The following is a 23,367-nucleotide window of genomic DNA, read 5'->3' as shown; positions in this document are numbered from 1 at the left end:
TCAGGGGGTGAATATTAGCTCGTTGGTCCCTGACATAGAGCATCTCGTCATCTGCATACATTGAAACAATAATCATACGGGGTGTAAAGACAAGGCCACGCTGCATGTGATGTTGCCACAGGGGGGGTCAATGGCTATTGCAAATAATATTGACGAAAGGGTGCATCCTTGTTGGGTCCCCCTAGTCACCAGGAAGGCAGAGGTAGTCCCATTAACACGCAGGCGGGCTGTCAGTTAGGCATATAGCAACCCAATAAGCCTTTAGAAAACGAGGACTTACACCAAGACACGACAGCAAGATGAACAGATAGAACCATTCAAGCTAATCAAACGGCTTAGTAGCGTCTAAAAATAACGCTGCAGCATTCATGGTTGACTCAATAGTATGGAGGAGGGCAAAAAAGGTACATAGGTTGTGGGACATCAACTTGCTCGGAACGAATCCGGAATGGTCAGGCCGCACCATGGTCGAGTGCAGGGGGAGCAGTCTTGAAGCGATCAACGTAGTCAGAATTTTACTGTCCAGATTGATCATAAATAGTGGGTGGTAAACATCACACCGTCAGGGGTCCTTACCGGGCTTGGGAATCATGACAACCGGGACTTCTGTAAGTGACAGAGGGAGAGAGCCTGTAACCAGTGCCTCTTCATACATTGCAAGGGGGTGCGTGCCAGCACAGGGGCATATTCCTTGTAAAAAGCTGTCAGGCCGTCCAACCCTGGGGCCTTATCAGCTGCCAAAGCAGTGATGACCTGGCACACTTCTTCCACCGAGAAGGGCTCGTTCAGATATTTCCTTGTCCGTCCTCTAGCCACAGCAGCTGGATAGAGTCAAATTATTCTGCCAGATTGAGGGGGGTGTCGCAGGCTACTGCAATTTGTAAAGTTCAGAGAAGAAATCGACCATTACCCCTTGTACCGTTTCAGTACCAACGCACTCATGGGATTGTTCATCTCAGAGTTCTCCTATGTAATCACTAGTCCAGGGTTACGCAACATATGTGCTAAACTCTTCCCTGCTCTATCCCCCTCCCCATATTTCTGCGCCCGGGATTCCTTCCCTAAAAAGTTGACCTCGCAATGCGCTGCCTTCTCGTATTCAGTCAATTTACCTCAGATGGATGCCAGTATCTCAGTGTTACAGTCAGAAAAATACTGGAGTTTTAGTTCCCTGACCGAACCAGCAGAGTGGCATTTTCATTTACAACTGTGTGTTTTGTTTCCTTCCAGACTACATACTTGACATTAAAGGATATTTGGTTGACATGTATCAACATAGTCTTGTGTTGGTTTAACATACACCATGCTTTTTTATTGTTGACTTAACTTCTAAAGTAGTGTGTAGCAATGTGGTCCCTGGGCCTTCTCCCCTCCACTGCTCTGCTCCCACCTATCGGCTGGTGAAGTGGTGGCACAGGATCTTCATCCTCTGAATCTGAGTCTGACACCTCAATATATAGGCCTCTCCTGGTGGCAATATTGTGTAGGATGGCACACGTAGCTACTATCTTACAAGATATTTCGGGTACATATTGTAACACATCCCCACTCTTGTGCAGGCACGGAAACAAGTTTTCAGTAGGCCAAATGTCAGCTCAATTACACACCTTATGTGACGATGTGCACTGTTATATTTGCACTCATTTTTGGACTTAGGGTATACGTACTGTCACCTGCAAAACAGACATAGTTGTGAGGCTACATGACCAATTGAATAGGTGACAAACACGTATCTGTTTGTAAATTGCTATTCTGTACTTAATAGATATCCATCTTCAAACTCCCCTCTTTCCTGCCATCTGTACGTTCTGCTGTGTCGAAACATGAAGGAGTCATGCGTGCTTCCTGGATATTGTGACACAATTCCAGATGGGATGGGGGCATATGGGCACGTGTCTCCTCTATACACCCTATGACATGGGGGAAATCTGCTATCATGTAAAATTGTAATTTGATTCTATGCGTTTCCTGGGCATTCATATGTGTTGGTGAATGTAGATCAGCATGGCATCTAGAAATGCACGGATGAAACGTGAAAGTGCACTTTGTGACACCCCTCCTGCTACAGCAATCACACTGGTAACTGCTAGAGGCCAATAGGTGTAACAAGCACAACACCTGAACATGAGTAGGGATAGATTTGCTGCGCAGAATCCTTCTTTCAAGATGTGGCTGTAAGAGGGAAATGATCTCCAATATGACATTGCTACTTAGCCTGTATTTGTCATATATTTCTTCCTCAATTTGTCGAAATATGGTCAGCCTCACTATGAAAATCCTCTCGGTCTCCTCCTCCTCCGCTTAACAGCCAATATTTGCATCCTCATTGCAATCAGGTACAGAACAGCCATTGTGATAAGCCCTGATGTGCAAATGGGCCTTTTTGTGAGTATTCGCTGTTTGCGACTGGCCTTAACTTTCTGTTTGTGATTCGCAAATAGAGATTTCCTATTTGCAATTCAGTAATTGCATTTGCTATTTTTACCAACCCACTAAACAGCTGCATCGCAGTTTAGGATTTGCGAATGGCTTTTGTACATTGCAAACAGCCATTTTAGCATTCACAGACTTCTTTGCGACCGTTGAGTGAGTTGCAAAACGTTCGTACGTGTGGCCCTAAATGCCCCTTCACTCTCCTTGAGGATATTTTTGTGTGTATTGGATTGTTTACCATGTAACCGAAGTGAATTAGATGTTGATATAGAGTTTGGTGGGTGTAGAGCACTTTGTTTTGGATGATGGCCGCCATCCCGAGGGACCTCCACCCGCCAAATCTAGAGTTGTCCAACAGCTCTAAACATTGGCAGGAATAGAAAGGACGGTGTTATGCGTTAACCTTTAATGGCTGGGGCTATTTTGGAGAGGGTACTCTCTTGCCGTTGCAACGGTTTACCCTCTCTGGCAAACTCTAAATCAGACCCTGACTTCTCACTGAGATAAAGAGTGCAGCACTCACTTAGGCATTTCTTAATTTGTTTAAATAAATAAATGCAGGAGCCCGATGTTTTCTTAAGAACAAATCACTGGCTCTGCCAAATGTCTGGTTTGCAGAAAAACAAGTCTGCCTAATCTTGTTTCCATCTTGTGCTTCTTTGTTCCCTAGCCTGATTCACAAACTGAACTTTGTAGTATGTTTTGTAGTACTACAACACATACTACAAAATACAATTCACAAAGTACAAGTAGGTGGTTTTAAGACTCTGCACTCCCTATACTTATGTGTGCTGAGTTCTTTGTCCTGATTTGCGGAGCTTAGGGGTACGGAGAACTCCGCACGCATAAGTAGAGGGAGTGCAGAGTCAAAAAACTCCATACGTAGTCTGTGAATACCAACAGGGAGTAAACTGACACAAAGGTGTAGGTTTACCTTTATGAATGGGGCCCCGTTTTTTGATTGCACTCTTGCAGGGTCTTTTTTTAGCCCTCCTTTTTTCTCTTTATCACAGTTTTACTGTCTGTTTTCCATTTTCTGTTTCTCTTTTCTGCCTTTATATTATTCTCCGGGTCAAATTCTGATACAGAAAAGTAAGGTCTTCAATTATAAGTCCTGGTGCCCACCGCCTGCACAAATTAAGCAATGCACTTAGGGTAACTCAAAGGAGGAATTGAGTTTTTGAATGATCAGAGCTCACCAGATGAGTGATGCAGGCAATTTCGTAAGCTAGCAGAATTACTATAGAGCCCTTTTATTGAGGTGGAAAAGAGCAGGAATCTAATGACTTGGAAGAATGCAAAATTAATAAATGAATCAAATGTTGATTTCTGTTGTGAAGGACCGCTAAAAAGTTTTTTTGCTGTGGTTTTCTAAATAAATGTATGCGACACAAGACAAGTGATTTTTAACAATCCGTCTTTTCAATACGAAAATATGTTTGGGGTGGAGAGGGTAAATTTTAGTTTGCGGATTAAGCATTAGTTGTTTCATTTCAGAAATGAGAGTAAACCTGCAAAGGCAGTTTGGAAGATTGGCTGGGTCGAGGCAGTCTACTGAAAAGCAAAATCCCTCCAGTTTCCAGTTTAAATGGGATGAAGAAAACACAGAGAGAACTTGTTTTCATGGGCATAGCCTGGAGGGAATTACGCAAGAAGAGGACAATATATTTTCACTTGTGAACTCAAAGTACTGGCTTAGCTCACTGAAACTTTGTCAACAACCGTGAGTATTGTAGTATTTTTAAGAACTTAAAAATATCTTAAATGGTATTTTAATTGGATAATCATACTCATTCTATAAAAGATGTGTCTGCGCTTTGAACCTCAATGTAATTAAACTGTCTGCATTATTACACTTTGTATGCTATGGCAAGACCGGAGGTGAGGAATATGCTTTCCTCTACCTTTTTAATGAGCTGGCGGGAAAGGAAATATAAATCATGTCAATCCAACAAGAAGTGGACAACAGTACTGTCCATGGAAATCCTCAGTAGAACTTCCATCATCCTCTCTCCTTGTTTCTTGGAGCCAATAGAAGTTCACCTGCTCTGTTCTTCTGAGGTGTTTTCCTCACGTAATTGTTGGTCTGGCCTTCACAAAGTTACTCTGGGGTTCTATATTTGGTGCTAAATTTGCCTTGCTTTTGTATTTACCTATGTTTAGTATTTTAGTAATCTTCCTTTAAGATTAGCATGCAGTCCAAGGCCATGCTCTTTTAAGCAGCTTGAAGCGTCTCCCTAAGGTGTTTGCAATTGGCACTATGGACAGTGCCTCTATGTGTGGTCTGAGAGCCTGTGCTCCAACACTCTGTTTTGCTTCGAGGTTGTGTGCCCAGTCCTATTGGTAAGTGAACAGAGATGCAGGTCAGCAGACAAGTGTTGTCCATTTGTGCCGGTAATGTCTCTTTTTGGAGCATGTTGGTCCATTTTGACTTTAACCTGGTGCTAATCTTCGGACCTCGTCTGCACACACAGCTCTTGTCAGCCAGCTCCTCAGGTTCAGATTTCGTTTTCTCCTTAAGTTTTAGAAAATATTTTATTTGTAATTCATTAAATACAATATAATAAGCACGAGATAAATTGATACATAAAGTTATCATATCAATAATATATGCGAGACAGAGGGTAAAGGAGGGCAAAAAGTGACAATCACCAAATTATGGAATTGGGTATAATCTCAGTACAGTAAATAACATCCAAGTCGAGAGTAAGAAAAAAATAGACCAATTAATATATTGCTATAATTGTAGTGTATGAAAAACATTCATGTAGATTTAGAAACGTCCTCAATTCGGGGATTATGAGCACATGCTTGCGTATGAAATATGTCATTTATTTACTTCCAAACCTGCGTCCAAAATGTGTAAATATGTTGACAATCGAATAACATCGGTTTTAAATCCGCTTTGTTGGATGAACAAGACCAACAAGAAGCGGAGAGAGTTGGATTTATCTTGTGTAATGAAAAAGGAGTGAACATAAACATAAGTCTATTGTACATATAAAATAATGTCTGTGTGGTGTTGGCTGCTCTGGAAGATCTATTATTTTCAACCAAATCTTGTTCTGAATATGGATGGGAAAAGTAAGCTGGAGATCTGTTTCCAGAGTAATTCTACTTCTTTTTTATCTTGATTGGTTGGTTGTGGAAGGAGCTGTTTGGATAGTTGTGAAGCAGAAGGGGTAGACTCCAAAATCGAAAGTATATTAGGTGGAGAAGAGGGAAATACAGGGGTAGATAAGAGATTATTATAAGCATATTGAATCTCTGTGATTAAAGAATTGAATTTAGATTCCCTGGAAGAGGGTCCCGAAAAATGCATTTGGGCATTGGCAAAAGAAATACAAATATCGCCATTAAAAAGTTGAAAAGTCCAATGAAGTCCTTTAATTTGAATGTGTTGGTTGTGCCAAATGTAGGATTGCAAGAATTGGTCCTTAGGGGATTTGTGAGAGGTGAAGATAGGTTGGAAGATTTTAGAAATATTTAAAATAGGAAGGGATAGTTTTTTCAATATTTGCCCATAGAGGTAAATTTAAGGCATCGTCCTCCTGAAATAGGAAGGCAGATTGTTTAAGGAAAAATGCAGTGTGGTAAGAATAAAAGTCCTCGAAGTTAACACCTCCCATAAACTTGGGACTTTTAAGTTTCTGAAGAGACGTACGTGGCTTTTTATTGTTCCATAAACATTTATATAAGATGGAATATATTAACTTATATTGGGAATGAGGTATATTTATAGGAAGGTTGGAAATATAAAAGAGAATTGTAGGACCCAGCATCATTTTAATTACATCTAAACGGCCCCACCAGGATAAAAACAGGGGATTCCATCTGGAAGAGAGATTTTTCAAAGCTATTTGCAATTCTTTTAGATTCAGGGATACAGTTTCTTTAATAGGTATAAACCCATAAGCCAAAGTATTTAATTGAATCCGGTTTTCAACGAAAATTCGAAATGGTATAATCAGCATAAAAACATAGTTTATTTAGGGGAAGAATCTCACACTTGTCCGTATTTATATTCTAAAAGTGTAGGATTGCAAAGTCTCCACGCATCCACCAAAGATTGTAGTCCAATGGTAGATGTAAATTGGGTATGCATAAGGAACGAATTACATTTAAGTTTAGAGTTGCGATCAAGTATGGGATCAATGACCATGTTGCAATCACCACCCACCAAAAGATAATCATCCTTGTAAGTCATCAATTTGGACAGTATTGTGGGCCAAACTGCATTGTCAGGGGAGGTAGGGGCATAAAGATAAAAAAGGGTAATAGGTATTTTATTAATTGATAGCAAAACAGACACCCATCTACCTAAATCATCAGAATCTTGTGATAGCAACTGAATATCTAAGCGTTTGTGACACAGAATAGCTACACTATTACGTTTCCCGTTACCAGGAGAAGCAAAAACATGGCTCACCCACTGTCGTTTAAGCTTAGCAATTTATTTGTCCACAATATGAATTTCCTGTAACAAGGCAATATTACATTTTGAATTGGAAAGATAAGTTAATACTCTCTGACACTTTATAGGAGAACCAAAACCTTTAACGTTCCAAGATAAAATTCGCAAAGCCATCTATATTAGAATAGACATATTAAACAGTTTAAACTAAAAAAGTGAAGCAATAATAAGATATAATAGGGTATGCACATAATGCAGATTCCAGAAATATCAGATAAATGTAATGTAAATGCAAAAATGAAATAATATAATGAAACATAAGATGTGATTATAAAGGAAGAGTATTGTGTAATGAGGTATAAAGGAAAAAGAATGAAGCAAGGACGGTGATATAATAAAGGGAAGAGATTGTCGGAAAATGAAAAGGTAAGAGAAAGGGAGAAGAAAAGGAAGAAAAAGAGAGAGAGAAAAGAAAAGAAAAGAAAAAAACACCATATATACGAAAGACAAACAAGGACATCAAAAAGACATACCAAAACTGAGGGTGGTAAAGTCACACAACTGACCAGACAACTCAGGGCAGGTCGGGGGGAAGACACTCCTTCCAAACGAACCAGTGATCACAAGGGTCAAAAAACAGGATTCTGCACCTAACATAGGGAAAAGAAAGGAAAACATGAAACCATGAAGCAAATCAAAACTCGAAAATCTATCGCCAACCAGAGAAAAAGTATTATAGGAACCACTGAAAAGGAAATGGTTAACGAACATCGCAACTTCATATATTACAAAGTCTGGTAACGTCCATATCATCTTCTCTACAATTATCTATAAAGCGTTGTAGCAAAACCGGGTCTTCATAATTTGTAGTTTTGTTTTTATAAGTTAATTTGAACAGACATGGGTGAAACAGGCCAAATTTAGCATTAATATTCCGCAAAGCTGGTCTCATAAATAAAAAATGTCTTTCTCTTGTCTGCTGTTTTTTTCGCGTAATCCTGGGAGAATAAAAGATTAGAGCCTTGCCAGGTTATCCGACCCTTCAGTTTGGCTGCTTGTAGCACTCTCAATAGGCCAGTGTATTCTAAGAAGTACATAATGACTCCTCTTGGTTTGCTAGAATGTGGGCTGTATTCCAAGCAGTGTGCTCTCTGGATATTGAGACTTGGAGAGTCAGGAATACCAAGAACTTTTGGAAGCAAAAACTTGAAAAATGTGATAGGGTCTGAACCTTCTTGCCCTTCTGTCAGACCATATATACGCAGGTTATTACGCCTGTTGCGGTTTTCTTGGTTTTCAATTTGTTTTTTAAGAGATGGAATTTCCGATTGCCTTGTGGGAACCTGATTTACCACAACTTGTATAGAGTCAACACGTTGTTCTACGTGTACAACTTTGCTTTCCATATATATACACCTATCCTCCAGAGCTTGCAGATGGTTATTAGTCTCTTCCATATGAGTACGAAGGGCACAAATTTCCTGTAGGAGTAAGTCCATAGATGTGGGTGAAGGAGAAGTGACAGGAGATGGAGGGTCCTTTTTAATACGTTTGCCCGACAAGAGAGTTTGGGCAGAGGTTTCGAAGTTGAAGTGGAATGTTAGACGAACATGTCGCAGTACACACTGGGGGGGTTTACGGTATTGCAAGGACCTTCTTCCATGTTGGAATGAAGAATATTGAATGGATTATAATCTTCGAATGTAGATGACGAAGTAGATAGGGATGTAGTGCGTCTCACAGGCTTTGTTCTCCCCATAAACAGACAGCAATCATATACAGTTAAACTTCTTTTTAAATAGTATTGGGGGAGATTAGAAAACTTGAGAGAGAAAAATACGTTAGCTTGTTGTAGGAGAAGTTCAGTTCATGTACTATATTTGAGACGAACACATCCTCCAAAAAATGCAGGACCCTTCATTGTAAAAGGCCGGTAGAGTAAATCAGTCATATGAATTCTAGTCAGCGAATCAAGTTGATACGAAATATGTTAAAATTAAGTTGGAATTACCTTCCCCACATCGCCTCAATGAGAAATGATGATAGGAGATAAGAATTGTATAAAAAATGATACGAGGCGGTGAGAAAGACATCAAAGACTGAGGCACTGTGAGGAGAGCAGCGATCCCAGCACGACAGAAATTCAAAATGGCGTTCGCGAGTCCTGTGAGGGAAACCCGCCGCTCATAATCTGTGAAAAAGGAGCCAGAAAACTGTTCACCGGCCGGCGGAAATCACATCCTTCAAATCAGGGGATCTTCATAACTGCAAGGGACCCAATTTAGCGGTTGGAGTTGAGGTCCGTTCCAGTGGAGGTCGAAAACCCTCCCGAGATGCCGCGGAGCCTCACCAGAGAGTGGCCATCTTCTCCTGGTGTCAAGCCATGCCCTCTCAGATTTAGTTTTCTCCTGATAGAACAGATCTATGGAACTGCAGGGGCAGTTTGCTATGTAGTTGAGTTAGCATTAATGAGATTACTGGTTTGTTGGGTAGTTTAATGCTATTTTTCCTGCTAGATGTATTTGTAATTAATTGCACAAAAAATAGGAATATTGAACAATTTGTATGTTACAAACATTGTTGGCGTATACTTATAAATGGCATTTCAAGCCCTCCTCATGCCAGGGGTTTTGTTGGTGGAGAAAATGTCCTATGCTTTTGATCCTAGGCTTACCCAAGAATTTGTAGAAGTATGTCCAGCATACAACAGCCATTAAAAGGTTGCATGAGGCACCTATGCCCATCTTGGCTCTGCAAGAGGGCAGAATCCTTCAATGCAGGGATCTCTTGCATTAGCGCTTCAAGGGCTGAAGTTCCAGCAGATATGATAGGATCTTTTAAATGGGCCAGAAGTGCTGTCTTCAACAAGTGTATCAATGGCAGTCTAGGGGGTGAAGAATAGACAAGACTTAGCCATTAGTTTTCCCCAGTATTCCTCCTGTGAAGAAGGGCGTGGTCCTTCCTGATTGAGAATGAGGATTCCTAAAATGAGTCTTAGACTTGGACATTGACGTCCAGGCTATTGGTGGACTGGTATTCTTAAGGTGTTGCAAGGAAGAGGCTCAGAGAAGAGTAAGTTGTGTTGCTTCATATACCAGGAAATCAGATTAGACTCATAGCTAGATATGTTTGATTGCAACCTAATTAGACACTCACTGCCTGCTGCAAGGCCTTCTAGGAGTCTGTTGGATAGAGAGGTGAGGAGCCATCTCATTCCAAAGTGCCACAGGACATTGAGAGCAAGAACACTGTTAAATGGAGTGAAAAAATTCATGTTCATGGGCAGGTGTGCCAGGGATCCCAAGAGAAGGGACCACAAGAGAAGGGTCGGCTGATCTTGACTGGCCTTTCAAGACCAGTTGTTAGACTTGTCATGGCCTTCACTAAACATTTTGACAGTGCTGAGGCAGCAAAAGAGGTAGGTGAACCAAGAGAAGAGAGGTACTATCAGGATGGGTGCAGAAATTGCTGTCTTTCTTGGACAATGTTGACTGTATTGTTTCGGCAGAATGCTATTGTTCAGTATTACTGACGGTTGACCCAAAGTAATTGGAGGTGGCTGATCAGAGGTGGCATCTCATGCCCACAGCTGTCTGTTTATTACCCTTGCGAGGGGACTCCCACTGACCCTGGCTTGATATATTCCTGTAATGGGCACTAAGCCCAACCACAAAAGTGGTGTAGCATATTTATCAGCACAAGTGGAGCAATGCTAGGTGTGGGATCCATGCAAGGCACACCACTCTGGATTACCCTGGTTGTCTAGTTTTCAAATATGTCTGTGGTTGGTAGGTTTCCTGGGGTGGCGGCCGAGATCAGCCCCAAATACTGCAGCTACCCCTATTGCTGATCCATCGATGTAGCGCTTTAGGTCCTTTTGTGTGAAGGTCTCTTGGCCCACCCACACAAGTGAGGTACCATTTGTATCAGGAGACTTGAGGGAATGCTGTGTAGTAGGACATTAGTGGTTCCCCACAGAGTTCAGAAGTTTTCTTCACAGAAATGTGAAACAAATGTGTGTTTTTAGTCAAAGGTTGAGGTTTGCAGGTCATTGTGGGTAATAAAATAAGTGTGAGATCTATGCAAAGCACTTTACCCTGGGCTCTCCCAAAAGTCTAGTTTTCATAACTGTCTAGGTCTGCTAGGTTTCTCAAGGTAGCAGCCTACCCAAGCCTCAAAAGTGCAGCTATTCACCATTTAGAGAGTTACCCATGCTCTCCTGTCCCATATATAAAAACAACACCCATAGGAATCAGATGTCCTCTTGCTTGCCATTGGGATGGGATGCTTTAGTTCGCAGGGTAGCAGGAAGAGTATGGAGGCTTTAGAGTTAAGAGTGGGGCCTGGTGTTAGGGTGGGCCAGACCACCCCATTATTTTCTTTAAAAAAATATATGCCTGCCATACAGTGGGCTTTCTGCCCCCCCCCCCCGCCAGGGCAAATTTGGGGCATGGGGGCACATCTCGTGTCTGCTTCCGGGGGGGAATCTGCTTTGTCCCCTTTAGGGTGAGGGTGTGGCCAATGTCAGAGTGCAACAGCTGCAGCACTTTGTTTTGCCCCAAAGACAATATCCCTGCTGTCAGGTGGATTTTCCACTCCCCACCCCCTTCCCAGGAAGAATTTTAGGGCAACCTCCCCAATTGGGGCAAGTCTCCTACCTGCCCCCTTTGGGGGAGGCAGAAAGGCGCTATTGACCCCGCTGTGGCAGAGGTATGGCTAGATCTCAGGTTAGGCCACTGTATCCTTTTGTTTATTTTAGCACCATTTTGAAATTCCTGGTGTCTAGTGGGTTTCCTGCTCCTTCCCCCCCATGGGGAGGGGGGAAGAAATTGGGGGTGAATACCCTATCCACCCACCAGGGGGGCAGAAGGTCTATTGGGCCCTGGGGGGGGAAAAGCATGGGCCCATGCTGGGGGGGGGGGGTGCTCCCCCCAAACAAACATTGCCTGAATGCAGTCTCTAGTGGTCTTTCTACCTGTTGTGGGGGCAGATTGGGTGTAGTCTTCCTCAGGGAGGGCAGAAAGGCTGCCTGCTTTGTTTTTGGGGCGGGTATGGCCATGTCCATGTTGGGAAGCCCTCACCCCAATATTTAAAAAAAATCCCTGGTATCTAGTGGGCTTTCTGCACTCCATGGGGGACAGATTGGGCGGTAACCACCCCAATTTGTCCCCAGGGATGGCAAAAGATTGTCTGCACACTTACTTGGGGTGGGACATGGCCATGCTCATTGAGTGCAGCCCGACCCCTATAGAAATAAACACCCTGGTGACTAGTGGGGTTCCCACCTCCCCTGGGGGGTGCAGAGGGGGGTACTCTCCCCCACCTGCTCCAGTGGGGGAAGAAAGACTGTCTGATCTGGTTTGAGTGCATAGCCACGTCCATGGTGGGCAGCCTTCATCCCTATATTTCTTTAAATAAATATTCCTGGTGTCTAGTGGGCTTTCAGCTCCCCTGGGGTGGGGCAACTTGGAGGTAATCACCCTGATCAGCTTCCCCCCCCCCCAGGGAGGCAGGAAGACTTTCTGCTCTGTTTTGGGGGTGGAGGTGGGAGCATGGCCATGCCGCTGGTGATTAGCCCCCACCCCTATATATACTATCCTTTGCCAAAAAAGCTCTTCAACGCCTCATCAGGGGTAGCAAGCGCTATATCAAAGCAAACCTTTTCCCTCTTCTATCCCTTCACTATCCTTCTCAATCCAAATAACTGATTAAGATATCCACCATTCAAATTACTTTCATATTTTCACTATACTAATTCACCACTATTGCTTTATGGGTTCTGGAGTAGCAAAAAAGCGCATCAACACCTTGTATGGGGTAATAATCGCTAAATACATGCAATTACTATATATAAGCTGGTATGCTTTAATAACAATAAAACATCGGAAAAAGCAACATATTGGGAGCGAGATTATTTTCGAATACTGCGAGAGCGCAAGAATTTCTCTGGAAAAGAGTGTTGTGTAATATATATATATATATATATATATATATATATATATATATATATATATATATTCAACCAATGTGCCTTGCGCATGGGAGGTCACTCGACATTGCTTCTCTGTAAAATGCAGCATGCCGTCTTGTTTCTCTTAAAATAGTATAAATTGCCGACGCGTTTCGGGATATCAAATCCCTTCTTCATGGGCAGCAAACAAGCAACTGAAACTCTCGTGGTGAAGATGTTTCCTTTAATTACTTCATTAGTATGACCGCCCCCAGTGGGCGTGTTATCCATTGCCTTCTGGGACATTGAGTCTTACCATACGAGAGAGACTTCTTCCTTTGGTAAGGTCAGGTACATAGTTCGCATTAACAATCCTTTTTAACCTTAGTAGGTGGAACCAAGATTGCAGGCTTGATTTGCATGTGAAGCGCTGTACTGTCAAAGCCCTGAAAGTCCAGAACTGCAGTCTCACAAGCTGGTTTGCACGTCTCCCCCAGTCTGTGATGGTGCTCCTCCCCACGGCTGGCCGCCGTGTAAATACTTTCAACCAATGTGCCTTGCGCATGGGAGGTCACTCGACATTGCTTCTCTGTAAAATGCAGCATGCCGTCTTGTTTCTCTTAAAATAGTATAAATTGCCGACGCGTTTCGGGATATCAAATCCCTTCTTCATGGGCAGCAAACAAGCAACTGAAACTCTCGTGGTGAAGATGTTTCCTTTAATTACTTCATTAGTATGACCGCCCCCAGTGGGCGTGTTATCCATTGCCTTCTGGGACATTGAGACATATATATATATTTTTTTTTAAATGTGTCTATATATATATATTGACTGAAAAAAACGTAGGTTTCAGGGGCGGTATAGTTAGCTGGACTTTTCACTCGTACACAACCATTGATATTCCCCCGTTATAGTTAGTTCAGCTAACTATAACTCGCGCGCCCACAATGCACTGCTGATGACGTCACATATTACATCACTCATGACATAGTCAGTGACATCACTCATGACATCACTGATTGTTGCAAAATCATCCTGTACCCTCAACTTTTTCAGACGGATACTGGTGGTAACTGAGTCTGACTAACCAGTCCTAGAGCCAGTGCTATGTTAAAAGACACTTAGAATACAGTGAAAATACCTACATACACTAGGGAACACTATGCGTTGGGGTCCCCCCATGATCAGCATGACCTCCTCTGTAAGCCCCTAGTATATAATAGGGCAGGGGGATTAAAACTACCTCTTAAAACGCCCCACAGGGCGTGTTTGCACACGTCACCTCAGACCCCGTCCCCTCCCTTCCCCACTATGTAAACACGCCCTGTGGCCATTTTAAGTTGGGAGATTAAGTCCCCTTGAAACCTGAGAGTCCCTAGGGTCCAACTAGCCCACTAGGTACCTCCAGTAAGCACCACAGAGCTGTGTTGCAGAGAGATGTAAAAAGGGGCATGGCCTAGACCACCTCTCTACTACGCAGCGCAGTGGCGCTTACTGGAAGCACCTGGTGGGCTAGTTGGCCCCCAGGGTCCCTCAGGATTGAAAGGGAATTATTTCCCCAACTTAAAACGCGCCACAGGGCGTGTTTGCACACGTCACCTCAGGCCCCGTCCCCTCCCTTCACCACTGTGTAAACGCGCTCTGTGGCCGTTCTAAGTTGAGAGATTAAGTCCCCTTGAATCTTAAGGGTCCCTAGGGTCAAACTTGCCCATTGGGTACCTCCAGTAAGCGCCACAGAGCTGCGTTGCAGAGAGGTGTAAAAAGGGGCATGGCCTCAGAACACTTGAATGCAACACAGCTTCCTGGCGCATACTAGAGATACCTGTTGCTGCAAGGAGGGGGATTGGCCTCTGGCGCGATGCCAGTCTTTTATTTATTTATTTTAAGAAGGGCGGCTGTGTGGCCCCCCTTCTTTTTCTAATTTATTGGCCCTGGGAACCCCATCCCCCAGGGACTGCCCCCTAATTTGTTCTTTAGAAAAAAGAAAAATTTGGAAGGGGGCCGCGTGGCACCCCTCCCGAGGCCTTAATTGTCCCTGGGGACCCCACCCCCCGGGGCCGGCATTTGTTTTTTATTATTTAAAAAAAATATATATTTATAGAAACACCTAGGACATGCTGGACAAACCGTACGCACCTAACACCATGACGTTTTGCGTGATCTTTATTAAAAGGCAACTATGCATACAATGAATCCATGTGGAATGTATTTACACCGCTAGTGAAGTGTCTGATGCCCTACCGTGCCTAATCCCGGCGCCCCCGCCGGTGGGTACTCTCCAAGTAGACACTCTTGTCATTTATATAATGAAATATGGGTAGCTATTGACGGGCACATTTAATACACACTCACACCAAGCCATTCAAAGGGGATTCGACAAACTATTCAAGAAACCCTACTCACGGTTAATAAAACACACATCCACCGCTGGATGTGTAATACTTTTTATTTTACACTCTGGAAAGGAGACGAACCTCACTTGAGTCACAGCGCGCTCCTGGCTAAGCCCAATGCTGTGTTACACCCACCAGTGCCCGCCGAGTGCCACACACCTCTGTGTTGTATTCCATCAGCTAGTGCGTATGCTATGACACTCTCTAGCCCATGTGCACTGTAACACCACCCGTGAATATGTCATGCCACACTTGCCTTCGCACGGGTTATATTGCCCCATCTAACGTGCCTTCTCCGATGCCTATGTTATAACGCACAGCGCTATGCCATACATATTACAATCTGGGATCCATATCTTTGTCACAGTGCATATGCAACGTTACACTCCCCAGCACATATTTTATATTACAACTTTTGAGTCTAGTTGGGTTACACAACACTGCCCTGTGCATATTAAACTCCAAGGTGCATATCGCATAGCACGCGCTAGTGTCTGTGCTATCTTGCGCTCTCCAATGAATCTGTCATTGCGCACAATGTTTTGCATATTATTTTTCACGCCCCGGTCCATCTTATATCACACTTTTTGCTGCATAGTTTATACCATACACTATATCTAGTTTTCATTTTCAATCGTGCTCTCAGGACTATATTCTATATAACACTGCGTTCGCCTTTTCACGGACATTACATTTTGCGATGGGGGGTGGAGGGTCAGGGGATGTTTCTGACAAGTGAGCCTGGAGTCACAGTCACAAACGTCCTCTTCTTCCTGAATAAAAGTGAGATTATGCTGCATACTTGTTCATATTTTAAGTAGTTCGCACAGACACACATTTTAAAAACAATAAAGTTCCTAATACCCGCCATCTCTGATCTGCTTGCTGCCCCATCCACCTCCTCCCTATCCTCTGTTGTTCAAATCCATGGACTAGCCTCCTCCCTCCTGCCATGCATGGCCTGATGTGCTGCTACTGCCCTCCATTTAGCATGATGTACCAGTCCACTCCTCCTGCCCTCCATTGCCCAATTCTATGCCCCATTATTGACCTCCTGCTTAGCCTCTGTGCTTAGCTTGCTGCCCCTATTCTCCTTCCCCCTGCCCGCCAATGTCTTTTTGCATGCCCCTGCTCCATCCTTTTTGCCCACCATGTTCCATGGACCTGCCACTCCTATCTACTCTGAGTGTTCTGTTGAGCTGCCACTCCCCTCCCACCTGCCTAGCATTGTCAGATGACTGTAACCTGTCTCTGCAACCTCCACCCTGCCTGTCCACATTCCATGCCCCTATCCCCTTCCTCCTGTCCTCCATGGTCCATTTTACTGCCACACCCTTCTGCCCTCCCTGTTCTGTTGTGCTGTAACTGCTCCTCCTGCCTGCCCTGCATGGTCTGTTGAGGCCCCTTGCCCTGAACTCTCTTGTCTGTGCCCAGGTCCTGACCCTCCCTTCTATCCTCCATGGTCCTTTGTGCATGCCCCTGCACCCTCCTTCTTGCCCATCATAGCCATTGTGCTGCCACTAACACTCCCGCTTGCCATTCAAGGTCTTCTGTGCTGCCACGGCCCCGCCCACCTTCCCTGTGTGGTCAGCTAGCGGCACCTGACCCCCTCCCACCTTCCCTCCATGGTCTGTGTGTATGCCATAATAGTCTCACTGTTGCTCTCCATGGTGTGTCTTAGGATAGGATAGGATAGTTATTTATAAAGCGCGTACGTATGCCGGAGCGTCTTGGCGCTGGTAGAGAGAGAGGGAAAAATATTGTCATCATCAGCAGGTCTCGTTAAAGAGCCATGTTTTTAACTGTTTCCTGAAAACCTGATGATTGCCTAATATTTTCATAGAGTAGGGAAGCTTGTTCCAAAGACTAGCGGCACGGAAAGAGAAGGCTCTCCCTCCCCATCTGGCTTTGCGTATCCTATTTATCTTAATAAGGCCTTGTGTGGTAGACCTTAAGACCCGGCCGGGCACATAAGGAATGAAAAGCTTCTGAACATCCCTGGCTCCTCCTACAAAAATAGCCTTGTGCACTAAACATATAGCCTTAAATTCTATACGTTGCTGGATTGGGAGCCAGTGTAATGTTTTAATGCCACTAGAAATAGATTGGTCTATGGGTACAGCTATCAGGAGTCTGGCAGCAGCATTTTGCAGAGTCTGCAACCTCTTCATCTGAGTCTTGTTTATGCCTAGCAGCAAGGCGTTGCAGTAGTCAAGTCTCGATAGTACAAGAGCCACCACCACCGTCTTGCGAAGGTCAGATTCGATGAAAGGAACATGCTGAAGCAAGGTTGCTAACATGTGATGAGAAATTAAGTTGATTGTCAAAAAGCATACCCAGATTCCTGACTTTATGGACGGGACAAGGACATTCCCCGGCCTCTTGCTTCTAGTGCCCATCCTGCCTGACCTCCATGGTCATTTTGCTGCTCCTGCCCTGCCCCTTTGCCCCCAGCCCTCTGTTTCCATGTGCAGACCCCTATTTCCTTCCTTCTGGCTTGTCTGTTCCATTGTAATGCCCCTGATCCGTCCCTCCTGCCCTTTATGGTCTGTTATGCTGCAGCTATTTCTCCTGTCTGTCCATTATGGTCAGCTAGCTACCATTGCCTCTTTCCCCTCTGTTCCCTGTTATCCATGTGCATGGTCCTGTCCCCTCCCTATTGCTTTCTATGGATTGTTGTGCTGCACTCCCGTCCCGCATGCCCTGTGTGGTGTATTGTACTGCTGCAAACCCTGATGCCTGCCCTGTAGGGTCAGTTTGGTGCACCTCTCCATGTCCCTCCTGTCCTCTTATCTGAGTCCATGTCCCTACCCCAATTCCTCCTGCCTTCCATCCTCTAATGTACCATACTTGCGAACATTTTGAACTTGGTAGGCGGGAGATTTTGAAAAAAAACTGGGGTATTGATTTTCCCCTTTGAGTTACATTGAAAAAGAGTATATTGTAGACAGGAGACAGATCAAATAAAGCCCATTTGAGCTTAAAAACATTGGACGTTTCCTGGCTGAATCGGGTCTGTTGGCATGTATTGTTGTACTACCACTGCCTCTTCCTTCTGCCCATAATGGTCTATTATATTGCCTCAGCATCTCTTGCCAGTCCTGTATTGTTGGTTTGTTGCCCCGCCCCCCTTTCCACTGCCCTCCATAGTCTGTTGTGCTGCCACTGCCCTTCCTGCCTGCCCAGTGTGGTCAAATTGTTGCCTCTGCACCCTCCTACCTGCCATCAATTTTCAGAGTCTGTGCCCCTGGCCTCTGCCTCTCAACAGTATCCTAATGAACAACTAGATTGCTAACATTCTATATTTATTTCAAAAGTGTGGAACGCCTGATGTCATCTGATGTAATCAAAACTGTAATACCTAGAGCATTTCATTTAGAAATTACATATATGAGAGGGTCTTATTTGCATCAAAATTATGGTTAGTGCTCTAAAAAACTAAAATGAGACATATTTTCTGAGTTTTCAAATAGCGACAAAGCACTTTTAAATTATTTGTTATCTTTGTGTTTTTTATCCAGTTGACCACTTGATTAAATGCACTTAGGGGAGAGGATGTTGTGTTACTACCAGAGCTGCAGACTTTGCAACTGGGGAACCAGGTTGGAGTTTCTGCTTTTTTTTTCACACTTTATTTTTTATTGAATATAAAAAAAACAAAAAACAAAAGCACATGTTCATGTAAGGACATTCATCTTTGGTAAGCACATCAGAGATTTCAAATTATCTTGAAGAGGTCACATTGTCAAAGGTACAGGTGTCCTATAATATCAGCCAAGAGGTACAATAAAAAACACAATGCAGGTCTACGTCCGTCCATCTGATTGACCCTTTACAAAATGGCCCTCAACATTTGCTAATATATCATAAATCAGGGCACTCGCCACCTGCAACAGAAAGCGCTGTTTTGACAACAAATAAGAGAAAACGTAGATCAACAATATCCTATAAAGCTTCCTCTTTCCCCTAAGGTGTATTCTATACAATCTCTCCTATACCCATGGGGACTATCCCAGAGTTAGATTGGGAGGCAGAGGAGTTGCGCAATTTTTCAATATAGGTCTTATATGGGCCCCAGAAATCCTTAGGGCGAGCTGTGCTGGGCAATAGACTAGAGTAAATCTCGCTGTGTGTACTACAATGAGCTAGACTATTCAACCAGCTCTGCAACGTGGGGGAGACTTTGCTGCCCCAATGCACCGCTATCTCTCGTTTTGCTAGGAGAAAGCCAAGCGAAGCCAGCTTCCTGACTGTTTTAGGAAAATTAATCGTCTAACCCATCAGTGCAACTTTCGGCAGAAGAGCAAGTGTGAGCCCAAGAATATCTCCTAGTGTTTCATGCACCTGTACCCAATATGAGTTTATGTGGGGGCATGTCCAAGTTAAGTGAGCAAAATCTGCGAACTGAGCGCCACATTTCCTGCATGTATGGGGCCTGTCCGGGTCAATTTTATGCAATGTGGCAGGTGTCATATATATTCTTTGGAGAAATTTAAAGTGTAATAATTTATGGTGACTATTGAACAAAATGTAATTTGTTGCTTTACAGCATGCAGCCCACTGGTCGTCTAAAATTGGACGCCCTAAATCGCCTCCCACTCTGCTCGGAGTCTGTTTTCCACAACAGGGACCTGTAAAATGCACCGTTTATAAAGATTGGAAATTAAATGTGTTCCACTCTTATTCTCAATCAGTAGGGACAATGGTTTGAAGGAGACGGGTTCCAGTGGGAAACCAACTATTGTAGCTCTTAATGCCGAATATAGTCTCTGTAGGATGAATTTGTCCATGAACGTGGCTTCTTGGAATCGAGCGTCCTCAGTAGCCGAGAAGACATGCCCGCCTGGATACAAATCTCCTACTGTGTTAATGTCGAATTTAGTTGATGTACGTTGTACCAGTCTCTCTCCCGTAACGGGAAACCAGCGTGCATTCGGCAGTGGAAGGGCAGAGGAATATAAAACTGCAGTGTCCGTGTAGCGAATGAGCCTGTTCCAAGCCCAGCTGGTGGTTGATACCGTTTGTATGTCTACAGGATTCCTGGGCTCACCCTTGGGTAAAACAGCTGCTAATCTATCCGGGAAGACGAAGTCGGCCTCCGGGCGCAAAAATGGGATCCTAGCATCCGGGTGGTACCAGGCAAAGGCATAACTGCACTGTGCAATTAAATAATATAGATAAAAGTCCGGAACCCCAAAACCACCCCTATCATACGGTAATGTAAGGATCGCCCATCGTACACGCAGTCTCCCATCTCCCCATACTAGACTGATAAGGTGCCATCGCAGCGTTCGCAAGAAACTGTGTGTGAGGGGCATGGAGATATTATTAAAAAGATATGCAAATTTGGGCAGGACCATCATTTTAATTATAGCGATTCTGCCTGCCATGGACAAAGGGAGTCGCAACCACTTCTCCACCTGAGTCTCCAACCTTGCCACCTCCGCACCATAATTAAGGTGCAAAATCTGGTCCGGATCTAAGTGTATATGTATGCCCAGATATTTGACAGAATCAGAGCACCATTCCAGTGGGAACTCACATTCCCAAGGGATCGTACTGCTGGTCAAGGGAAAAGTAATCGATTTGTGCCAATTAATGCCCAAACCTGAGTGTCGCCCGAAGCGAAGGATTTCCTGGATGAGCGGATAGAGGTTAAGTTGTGGTTCTCTGACATATAGAATAGTGTCGTCCGCGTATAATGAGGCCAAAAGGGGACCTGTGCAAAATTACAGCCCTCTATGAAGATGACGCTCCTGAAAGTGCCGTATAAGAGGGTCCATGGCCAAAATGAACAGGAGGGGCGACAGAGGACAGCCTTGACGCATGCCTCGAGTGTGCGGGAATGAGCCTGAAAGAGTGCCATTTATGCGAAGCCTCGCAGTGGGGCGACTATTTAATAATCCTAGCGTAGCTATGAAACCTGCTGGCATACCCATACGACACATTATGGATAAAAAGAAAGGCCACTCGAGCGTGTCAAAGGCTTTCTCTGTGTCTAACAGAATAACCGCGGCCGGAGTTTCAGGATTGATCCTATGCAAACAAGGCCCTCAAATTATGTGAAGTCGAGTGATGTGGGACGATGCCTGATTGCACTGGAGAGATAATGAACTCCATTAGCTGTGACAGCCTTTTGGCAACTATTTTAGCTAATATTTTATAATCTATATTTAAAAGCGAGAAGGGCCTATATGATCCGCAGAGGGCAGGGTCTTTACCGGGCTTTGACAGCAGAATTATAACTGCCTCGCTTAACGTAGGAGGCAAGGTTTGCTTTTCCAGGGCCTCAGCATACACCTCAATCAATTTCAGCGCCAGCAGGTCAGAGAAGGCCTTATAGAAATCTCCAGTGAATCCATCCAACCCTGGGGCGGATGAGCCATGGAGTACTTTAATCGCCCCACGCACTTCAGTCTCTGTGATTGGCTCTGCCATGAATTCCTGCATGTTCTTTTCCAGATACACTAAGGCGATCTCTGATAGATAATCCTCCTGTGCGGACACGTCCGCACTGTGTCTCGTTGTGTACAACGAAGTGTAGTAAGATAGGAATTCGTTTCTGATGTCTGTGTGAGACGTAAGTAATGTCCCCTCTTTGTTACGGACCTCCGTGATGCAGGCTTTACTGTAGGGTGGCCTAAGGGTCTGAGCCAGTGTGCAGCCCGGACGATCGCCCTCTCCGTATCTACGAGCCGTTTGATATTTACCTAAATACAGGATTTTGCGGTCTGCCGTGTCTCGGTATTCTGACAAGAGGGTTAATCTCCTAGCGCGCAGTGCGTCCGTAGCCGCGCCTCATTGTCCAGAGCTGTCAGGTCACTCTCTAATCTAGCCAGAGTTGTACGTCGTGCCTTTAGCACCCCAGCGTGCTTAGAGATACATACCCCGCGAATGTACGCCTTGAACCCTTCCCACAGCACTGCCCAGGAGTTCACCGACCCAGTGTTAATAGTGAAATAATCCTCAATCGCTTCCCGGACCTTGTGACAAAACAAGTCATCTAGAAGAGCGCGTCCGGGAAAGCGCCACTGTCTCTCAAACCCCTCAGGACGTGGGACTTGGAGACAGAGCTGAACCGGGGAATGATCTGAGTATGTTCTGGGAAGTGTGTGCGTCGCTTGGTACCATGAGGAAACTCCCGGGGACACCAGCCAGAAATCAATCCTGGTCCATGTATTGTGTTGTCCCGAATAATGTGTATAAGTAGCAGCGGTAGGATTGCGCCTGCGCCAAATATCTGTCAACAAAAACTGGTCACAGAGATCTTTAACTGCGCGCCGCGCTTTAGGTTTGGAGTCGGCAGCAGTGGACGTACTGTCCAGGTCTGCGTTGAAAATGAATTTGAGTTCCCCCCGATCATAATCAAAGCCGGTTCTAATTTAGAAAGTTGGGTATGAAAACAAATTCAGGGGAATCAGTGTTAGGGGCATAAACACACATCAAAGTGACCCTGTGACCCATCAGCGACCCTACTACAATAATATACCGGCCCTCCTGATTGTTGATGACTTGCTGGCAACTAAACGGGACTCTCTTATGTGTCAGAATGGCAGTACCTCTAGCATAATTACTGAAATTAGAGAAATACCGATGAGCCCCCCCCAACTAGAGGTGAAACGTGCTGCATCTGAAACTGGTAAATGTGTTTCTTGTAATAAAGCGACGTCTATGTTATGTCTATCTAGATAATGCACTATCTGCCGCCGTTTGCGCTGGTTATTCAGACCTCTAACATTCCACGACAGCAGGGACAAAGTGGAGGGACCTGTATTTAAACCAAACTGTACCATCTAAGAGCTTTGAAAAGCATAGTGCGAGCGAACTGCAATATGAAAACAGTAAACCAATACCAAAGACCATCCTCACAATAATCAATAAGAAAAACATTTCACCTTACCCAAACCCACCACCCAGCCTCACCACGAAAATGGCAAGGCCAACCCCATCCTGCAGGCATAAAACTGAGTACCAATCGACTTTACAATGCAAAAACTCAACCTTGTATAGGTACATCAAAAGCAACCGACACAAACCCATGGTTTCCAACCAGGGGGGTGGCAACGCCACGCCAGCCGACCAACTGTAAAATATAATTGAATCAAAATATAGTGCGTCCCCATGTAGTACCAAAAAACAAATCCGAATGAAGGCAGATACATAGCAATATCACCCA

At 44.3% G+C, this 23,367-nt stretch overlaps 1 protein-coding gene across 1 annotated transcript in view; it reads left to right on the top strand.

The window, feature by feature from the left end:
- The window catches only part of TAF1B (TATA-box binding protein associated factor, RNA polymerase I subunit B), a 1,023,302-nt gene that overhangs the window by 914,376 nt on the left and 85,559 nt on the right, over positions 1-23,367 (top strand). The window contains exon 14 of the mRNA XM_085610722.1: positions 3,931-4,156. Coding sequence (XP_085466848.1) covers positions 3,931-4,156 — 226 coding nt within the window. The remainder of the gene's footprint in view (positions 1-3,930; positions 4,157-23,367) is intronic.

The sequence above is a fragment of the Triturus cristatus genome, chromosome 6 (assembly GCF_964204655.1).
Source record: "Triturus cristatus chromosome 6, aTriCri1.1, whole genome shotgun sequence".
Lineage (NCBI taxonomy): Eukaryota > Metazoa > Chordata > Amphibia > Caudata > Salamandridae > Triturus > Triturus cristatus.
The sequence above is the reverse complement of the archived record's forward strand: the minus strand, read 5'-3'. Positions and strand labels throughout refer to the sequence as shown.